This window comes from Squalius cephalus (assembly GCF_949319135.1).
Source record: "Squalius cephalus genome assembly, chromosome: 20".
In the NCBI taxonomy this organism is placed as follows: Eukaryota; Metazoa; Chordata; class Actinopteri; order Cypriniformes; family Leuciscidae; genus Squalius; species Squalius cephalus.
Window position 1 is genome coordinate 33,822,359 of NC_137141.1, and position 9,631 is coordinate 33,831,989.

The 9,631-nt window shown below is 37.8% G+C and overlaps 1 protein-coding gene across 1 annotated transcript; it reads left to right on the plus strand.

Moving 5' to 3' along the window:
• Window positions 1–8,230: 8,230 nt before the first annotated feature.
• ankrd63 (ankyrin repeat domain 63) lies at window positions 8,231–9,631 on the plus strand. The gene has a single exon (XM_079853695.1). It carries the CDS (start codon window positions 8,244–8,246, stop codon window positions 9,576–9,578), a length of 1,335 nt encoding a protein of 444 aa, XP_079709821.1. The 5' UTR covers window positions 8,231–8,243; the 3' UTR covers window positions 9,579–9,631.

The following is a 9,631-nucleotide window of genomic DNA, read 5'->3' on the forward strand; positions in this document are numbered from 1 at the left end:
AGTGCATGTGAATGAATGTCGTAATTATCAGCGAGAAACTTTCTTTGAGTTCAGAGTTGAGGGCGTCAGTTAATGAATCACGGCGGAAGCTATTAGCTGGACTGGTGAATGTTAACTGTAGATTGTGTGCTGTTGCTGAACAATGAATTAGGTTGTGTGACAACTACATTTCCCATCATTCCTTGAGGCAGAATGCTAAAATACACAGATAGCTCCAAATAAATAGCTAATGCATCTTGGATTTGATGTATGCATTTAAAAACTGTTGTAACGTTGCATACGGTGCCATTTTTCTACAATTGAAAGTAAAATTAGCAACTTTTCATTACTTTCAACATGTGTTGGATGCATATGTTTTTAAATGCATGTTTTTTTTTTTAAACATGTTTTTGGATGCACTAATGCTAATCCTATATAATGCATAATTAGGCTTGAGTTTTGCATGCTGTTTTGCATGCAATTTTTTTTAAAGCCTTAATATATAATGTATTATAAAAGTATTCATAGAAGACACATTTAGATGCATTAAAACACATAACAGACAACCAATTTCAAATGTAACAAGGAATCTGTGAAAATTATAATGCATTTTAACTTTGGTTACAGTTATTTATGAAAATATATAATGTACATTATGTCCGATGATGACATTCCTCCTCATTTGCGGTGTATTTCATGACTGTAGAGTCCAATGATCCACACATTGTATTGCATGTTGGGCATGTGGAGTCTGAGTTTGTAGGCATGGCTGTATGTCTATGTAGTCTTTTTTGTAATTTCCTTCTGACCATATAGAGAGGACTACCTTTATAATGTGTTATACATAAAGTGTTACCGTGTTTTCAACATGTTTTTGGATGCACTCATCCTAATACTTTAGGATTCATTGTGTACAAATAGGGCTTGAGTTTTGCTGGTGTGGAACTGATTGAACTGATTAACGTTTTATAGCAAATTTGATTCTTCGGGAAAGGAGAAATTAGTATGTGGTGGATTTTATGTAATCTAAAATGTTATAATCTCAATTTACTTGTTAATCTTCACATTATTAATATACCCAGGTCATTTCTCAGTGGAAATGAAAAGGCCAGGTTAATCCAGTAAGATGTTTTGAAGTCAGTTCGGTTCACATTTGCGTTTCTATAAGCGTCTCCTCTCAGAATCAGTCATCGGTCTCTCTGAGCAGAATCCTCCGATCCTGACAGGCGATCAGGCATTAACACTAAATCAATGTTAATTTCTAATTGGCTATTCAGAGAGGCGAGCTGGAGGTCCGGTCCGCGTGGGGAATGAGACACGGGGTATTTATGTGGGCATTTCTCACTTCTGCATCCATCTGCCCAATTACGCCAAACCAGCGTCTGCCTATCAGCCCACCGCTGCGCTCCCTCCCTCTGAAGATGTTTGCATAATAAGCCATTTATTTTTAAATCCTGATTTACATGGTCTCCCCTCACCAGGAACTATAGAGCAAACTGAAGAATTCTTTAATGGAGTTTTTACTGAGTCGATTAAATATGGGCGTTTGCTGCTCTGCTGTGTCAAACTGATTAGTCACTGATATATTTAGGCCAAATCTGAAACCATGTTTCCCATTCGGGTGATTTTATTTGATTTATTTGCAAATTTAGACATTTTGTTTATTCAGAAATTTATTTAGACATTTTAGACAAACTGCTTAGTCGAGACTGAGTGATGGATGTATTTAGGCCCTGTATTTCTTTCTTTCTTTAGAACTATCACTTCTACCAATAAAGATTGCTTTATAAATAACATAGAAAACCAGATAGCTTAGAAGACCTCAGTTTTGCAACAGAAACTTTTAACTCTCTTTTCCAGCATTTTAGACAATAGCCGCGTTTCCATTACCCTTCGAATTGCACAAATTGAAATTGCGAATTGAAAATACACCCAATGGAAACACGTCAATTTCGCAAAAACTCCCATTTATCGCCAAAAAGTTTTTCCGCTCGCATGAGGAGGTTTTTCAGGCAATTCGAAAAAGAAATATTTCGCAAAACTGCAATGGAAACAGTTTTTGCGCATTTACAGGTCACCTGACGTAGATGACGCGGTGTGTTTGGACAGAATACGAGACAGAGTTCTTTATTAAATTCATAAAAGACAGAAGAATGACAGAAATACTGGATTCTAAACCTCAAATAAATGCCACAATCAAGACCTCGATGCAGATCTGAGGGAGAAACACCCAGAAACTCCTTATATGAGCCGCTCTCAAGTATAAGGGTCGTTCCTTACCATTAATGCTTGGAAAACACACATACATCTCCTTCGATTAATAATAATTGCCAGTGCAGTGGCTGAGATACATAATCCTACCAACGTCCGTTGACATGGTTTTTGGAATGATTATCGCGAGAGGAAAAAATGAAGTTTTAGTCGCATAACATCGGTTAATGGAAACGCCGTCATTACGCAATAGTTTTTTGGCGACATTTAGAAAAAAATCGCAAAAGTTTTGCGCAAATCTGTAATGGAAACGCGCCTACAGTTGCTCCTTTACGAGCACACTCGGCCCTAAAGAGAACAGCCAGAAAACTGGAGCGCGACTGGAAGAAAACAAAACTAGAGGTATTTCGCATTTCATGGAAGGAAAGAGCTATTGCATACGGCTTTAAAAACTGCTAGATCTGCTTACTTTTCGACTCTCTTAGAAGAAAACATACACAACCGTAGGTATTTAATTGATACAGTGGCTAAATTAACAAGAAATAAAGCTTCAACTTCAGATGTTTCCAAACAGCACAGCAGTAATGACTTTATGAATTTGTTTACTTGCAAGATTGATACTATTAGAGAGAAAATGATAACCATGCAACCGTCTACTACAGTATCACATCAGGCGTCTTGCTATATTTTATTCAGAATCATATTTATTTAGAATATATTTTTTTTTTTTTTTTTTTTTTTTTTTTTGCTGATTAATCAATACTGAGGGACGACTATTTTCCAATTCTGGTGATTTTATTTATATGTATTTATATTATTTATTATTTTAGACATTTATTTATGCATTTATTTATTTTGAATTTTATTTAGAAACTTATTTAATTAGTCATCTTTTTTAGTGTTTATTGCTGTTATTTATATTTGGAGATCTACCACAAAACCTGAAATAGTAACAGACTGTCCTCAAGTCCAGCGCGGTCAGTCATAGATTATCTCCCGTCGTCCGAACCGACAGAAATCAAGCGTATAGCGTCAGTTCTGGCGGGTCACGTTAGTCAAGCTCTCATCAGTGACTCTCAGCTGATCCACGTCTACCTATAGGAATACGACGCCTATCCCTGTATTCATATATAAGCTCCTTCAGTATTATCAGCAGCGATCGCGTTTCTCAGGAGCGAATTACCCTCCTCCCTCCCCAGCTCCACCTCTCGTCAGTCAGGGTTTGACATTCTGATTCCCCTTGAATCAGGATAAATTCTCGAATTATGTTGTACTTTAAAATCTTGAATTAATGATATCTGCAATACATTCATGTTGGTTCTGTTCTGTTTACCCTGAGGAGGGTTATTGCTGCTCTTATCCATGCTAGGCTAGTTCTCGCCCAGAACAGAACCAGACCGCCAATCCTTGCATGCTACTTGTCAATCGTATTTGACGATAGTGGTCCTGACAGAACCAGCACAATAACTCACTTAAAGCCGAGCGGCTGCCTGCAAAGATTGAAAGGTCTTTTTTTGGATGAGTAAAAGGCTGAAATAGACCACGAGAGCTGAGAGCACTTCACTGAATACAGTCCCATAATCACACCTTCAGTCCTGCTTTAAAATACTGCAAAACATCAGCTCATCTTTGTCGTGTATTTGTCTACAGTGTTGTCCGATGCACCACAGAATGAGCCTGCATGATGACGGCGGCATCTTTGTGTGCCATGCAGCTTATTCTGAGGCTCTGGGTTTAAAATAGGAGTAATTATTGCACTAAAATTACCATCTCAGAGTGACATGTATTTTTGGATGCACTGATTTAATGGATTGCGCAAATTGGGACTGAGTTTTCTTTGTAGATGTAGAACTTATGAAACTGATTAATGTTTTACATATATTTAGGCCAAATCTGAAGCCATGTTTCCCATTCTGGTGTTTTTATAGTTACTTAATTAAGTAGTTAATTATTTTAGAAATGTGTTTATTTAGAAATGTATTAATTTGAAAATATGATTGCTTGCTTGCTTGATTGATTGATTGATTGATTGATTGATTGATTGATTGATTGATTTTTTCATTCAAAAATTTTAGACATTTTATTTTATATTTGGAGATCTCATTCTCTTTTTAAAAAAAAAACATTTCAGAGCCTAATAAATCTTTTTGTGTATTTGTATAGAAATTACGTATATATGTATGTATGTATGTGTGTATATGTATTATTTAATTTTTTTTTATTGTATGTATTTTTAGACATTTTGTTAATTCCCCCAAAAAATATTTTCTTAATTATTTTGAGATCTTTGATTTTTTTTTTAAACAGTTTCAGAACATAATGTATCTTTTTGTGTATTTATATATAATGTAGGCGTTTTGTTCGTTGACAAATTCATTTAGATATTAATTTATTTAGATATAATTAATTTTCTTTTCTTTTTTTACCACTTCAGACCATTTTCTTAGAAAGTGCCTCTCCCCTTCAGAGTTCATCACAATTGGAGCCGGATGTGATGGAGCAAAAATCCTGAGATTAATCAAACTCACTCAATCCCTCGGGTGAATGACATATTTAAACACGACATCAGTAAATCATCGCAGGATAATCGGCTCACTTTAACCCTTTCATGGCTGTATATATAGCAGAGGCAGCAGTGATTGATTGATTGATTGATTGATTGATTGATTGATTGATTGATTGATTGATTGATTGATTGATTGATTGATTGATTGGCAGAATCTTTTCTGGAAAAACTTTGTGTTTTGTTGCATAATTCCAGTAAATATAGCCTGATAAGCACAGCTCTCTCTCTCTCTCTCTCTCTCTCTCTCCTGTGAACGGCTGTGCTGTGACTCACCGGTCATTGATTTCTCCTTCAGGAACAGGTTCGGACCGTATGGACGGATGGAGGCATGTGCGGATCCTGCTGGTGTTTTCTCACGTCCGGCTCCAGCACAGCTTGGACTCGCTTCATTTCTCACAGTGATTTATATTAAAAATATAAAAGTGTAATTAAAAATCAGTGAGCGTCCAGATCGCAGTAGAGAAAGCGTCTCTTGATGATCTTATGAATATGATCCTTTCATTTAGGAATCAACAATTCATGTTTCAGACTTTTTTGTTCATCTTTGTAGTGTTTTGTTATAGAATGATATAATGAATGACATATGAGAAATTAATTATGTATGAGATGTGATATTATGAGAAATGATTTATGATGTATGTGATGTGAAGGTCATGGGTTTGATTCCCAATTATGTATATATTGAATAGAATATAAGTCGCTTTGGATAAAGCGTCTGCTAAATGTAAAAGCGTTGGTTTTGTGTGTCTAATTGTGATGTGTTTGAATATATGGAAGTGTGAGTAAGAACTGTGCAATGAAAAATAACTTAAATTAAGCCATAAAGACACAATAAAAGTCAATAGTCCATATGAATCATGCACTATATATTCAAAGTCTTCTGAATCATGTGAGTAACAGACTGAAATTTAAGTATTTTTTTTATTCAAAATGGATTTTATAAGCATGATTACACATCTTCACTGATAGTTTATGACTGGATTTGATGACCTACTTTTGATTTCATCTCTTTATGGCAAATGACTGATCCACTCTCAGAATCAACTGATCTGAATCCTCTTGAATCTCCGAGTTTCTCCTGTTTCTCATCATCTCCCGCTTCATGCTCGGCACATCTCGAGAGCTCACAGGTTGCTTTTCACCAGAGATTTTCAAGTGGAGATTATTTTGATCAAAAATTGAATTACCCAGCAGTGCTCCTGTGAACCAGCGGCCCATCCACGCTACGTGTGCTGTTATATAGATCAAATCAGTCACATCCAAGCGACAGGTCGTCCTGGTTCTGGCAAATGCAATAACCCGCAGAGAGAGACTGGCGTCTGGTTTACAGGGATCAAAGTGACCTGAGATGCACCGGTGGCTTCGGGTCAGAGGGATTTTCAGGCTGTCTTTGTTGATTGTGTCACAATTATGGCTATTTTACATTTATGCATTTGCCAGATGCTTTTCTCCATTGCATTCAAGCTCTGTTCATGCATTGCCTGGGAAGCGAACCCATGTTGAGCTCGGCGCTGTGAGCTTCAGGGAAACACTGATGTCAAACACACACTGATTCTCTGATCATTGTTAAGGAAATGTGTGATGAGTGAAAACCGAGATTTGTACATTGTCTGAGAAAATTGGTGCAAAACTCCCCACCACAATACTAGACCCTGACCTGAACCAAAACCCAGGATGATATTTGATGATTGAGAAGAAATTAGAGGATGTTTGATATATGAGAAATGATATATGTATGAGATATGATATCAGAAATGTGATGTGTATGATGAATGACAAATTACATATGATGTATAACATATGTGACCCTGGATCACAAAACCAGTCTCGAGTCACACGGGTATATTTGTGGCAATAGCCAACAAAATTGGGTCAAAATTATGGATTTTTCTTTTATGCCAAAAATCATTAAGATATTAATAAAGATCATGTTCCATGAAGATATTTTGTAAATTTCCTAATTTTTTTCTTATTTATTCAGCTTTCAGGTGATATATAAATCTCAATTTCAAAAAATGTACCCATGTGAGGTTTTGTCCTCAAGGGTCACAAATGAGGTATGATGTGTGAGAAATTATATTTGACATATGAGATATAATATATGATGTACAATATTTGAGAATTGATATATGATGTATGATATATGAGGTGATGTTTGAGATATTAGATATGATGTTCATTAAATTATGATGTATAATTTATAATGTATAAGATAATGTATGATATATGAGATATATGTGAAACATGATATATTGTTATGATGTATGATAAATGATACTTGAGATATGATTTATGACATTTGATTCATGAGATATTATGTATGAGAAATTATATATGTATGATAAATAAGACATGATATATGAGAAATTATTAATGATGTATGAGAAATTCAATATGAAGTAGAATGTATGATTTGTTGTATGGTGTATTATATATAATGTATGACATTATATGAGAAATTATGTATTATATATTAGAGGTATGAGAAATTATATATGATGTATGAGATATGATGTGTGAGAAATGATATCTGACATTAGATATGACATATGGTATCATATGTATGATATTTGAAAAATGATATAATGTATGATATATGAGAAATTAGTTATGTGTGAGAAATGATATATGTATGAGATGACATTTATAATATATCAGTACATAATTGTATGCATACATAATTTATGATGTATGATACATTTGATATGATGTATAATGTATGATTTGTGGTGTGATGCATTATATATAATGTATGCTATTATATGTGATATGAGAAATGATGCATTATGTTATATATGATGTATGAGAAACAATATATGATATATAATGTATAATATGAGAAATATTTATGATATTATATATGATATGAATATGAGCAATAGTTACAGTGATGCTTAATTTAATTTAAAGTTAATTGAATTTAATTCGTATTAATTATAATAATTAATATATTCTGAAAAAAATAACACTTTTACTGAGCAATCATTATAAGTGTTGTGAAAATAAATGTTGCATGTGTTTCCTCAGATCAGATCAGTTGTGTTGGACTGAGGCAGAATGTGTGTTAATCTGCATATACTAACGAACAGCTCATCAAGCGTGACTCAGTGATTTAAACATCCGTAATGCACTGACTTGAACTGTACAGAGCACTGTGTTTCAACCTCTTCTGTAAATGTATGTGTAGTGTATTTGATGCACTCAAGGGAATGATAAAGAGAAGGACGCTGTTGCTCGGGCGATGGATCCTTTTATATCCTTTTAGACAGGAGAATAAAACAAACCGTGTTTTTCCCACTGAGTAATTCTTGTCACAGAATGAGTGTGTCTCTCCCCTCCTGTCTGAGAAAAGAGGAGGCGATTGTGAATGAGCATCGTCGCTCTCGGATGCCTGTTTCCGTAGCAACACAGGGAGCGCTGAGGTATAAAAACACACGCTTGCTCAGACGGGACTCAGAAACTCTTAGTACACACACACACACACACCATGCTGAGGCCCAAGGATCTGTGTCAGGGATCCGGCACCAAAACCTTCCTGGAAGCCATGCAGAGCGGGAAGGTCCACCTGGCCCGTTTCGTTCTGGACGCTCTGGACGGGAGGATCATCAACGGAAAAGCCGAAAACGGGCAAACGCTTCTGATGTACGCCGTGAGCCTTCAAGAGCACGGGAGCCGAGCGAAGTTCACCAAACTTCTTCTGGAAAAAGGTGCGGATGTGAACAAGCGTGACGATCACGGGCGGACGGCTTTGAGCCTCGCGTGCGAACACGGATTCCTGGATTCGGTGAAGCTCCTGGTTCAGTTCAACGCTGACCCGGAGCTCACGGACACCTGGGGAAACAGTGCGCTGATGTACGCCGCGTGCGGAGGACACAACCAGGTTCTGGAGTTCCTGGTGCGGGCCTTCAAGAAGCTCGGATTGAGACTGGACCTCACCAACCACGCCGGACACTCAGCCGCGCAAGTCGCGGATTTCTTCGGACACAACCAGTGCGTTCAAGCCCTCAGCGGATGCGGGAAGAAGACGGTGAGTCCCACGAACAGCACTGGAGAACCCGTGGAAGATCTCCGATGGCCCAATCGCCTCCCGAAACATGTTCTGGAGCGCTTCTCCAAACAAATCCAGAGCAGACAAGAGGAACTCCTTCCGGCTTTGTTTCAGAGACAAATGCGTGTCAGCGACAACCTGCGAATCCACTTCAGGCGTCCGCCGACATCCCACACGGATCATGATCTGATGTTCGCTTCGAAACAGATTCAAAACTCAGAGTTCAAAACTCGGAGTGCAGAACACGAGTCGGACATTGATGCGCCGCTCTGGGGAAAAGCCCGATCGTTTAATCTGGATCTCCGGAAACAGTCCTACCAAGGAGACGTTCGGGAAATCAACAGATCCGCCAGCAGATTTAAAAGAGCTTCGCTTCAGGATGAGAAACCTCTCGTGGCGAAGTTCTACTGCGGAAAGATGAGCGACACCATCAACCTGGAGGAATCCCAGAGCTGGAAAGATTCCAGCGTTCCCAGATCCTCCAGACAGAGCAAACTTCTGCTGAGTCGGGAAGAGCTGGAGCCCGAGCGGATCAAACCTCGTTCTTCGGGGATCTCGGGACTGGGAACCAGGCTCCTGCGCAGATTCACGGCTCCTGAGTTCATGAGGCACAGGGACTGTCCGAGCGACGCGGTTGGACGCGGGAAAGGGAAGATCTCTCGCTCCGAAACCTTCCCGTTCACACACACACACATGAGAGTGAACAGCCAGCCCAGCGTGGACAGCATCAGTGCGGTGAGATGCGAGTTTGAGAGTACTTCAGCTCTTAAATGAGGATATGTAGACCTGGAAAATGAATTCAAAGATGTTTATGACTCTCACAGAGA

Bases quoted from the DNA above. Each gene is read 5' to 3' on its own strand.
- ankrd63 (XM_079853695.1), top strand. From the start codon at position 8,244: ATGCTGAGGCCCAAGGATCTGTGTCAGGGATCCGGCACCAAAACCTTC.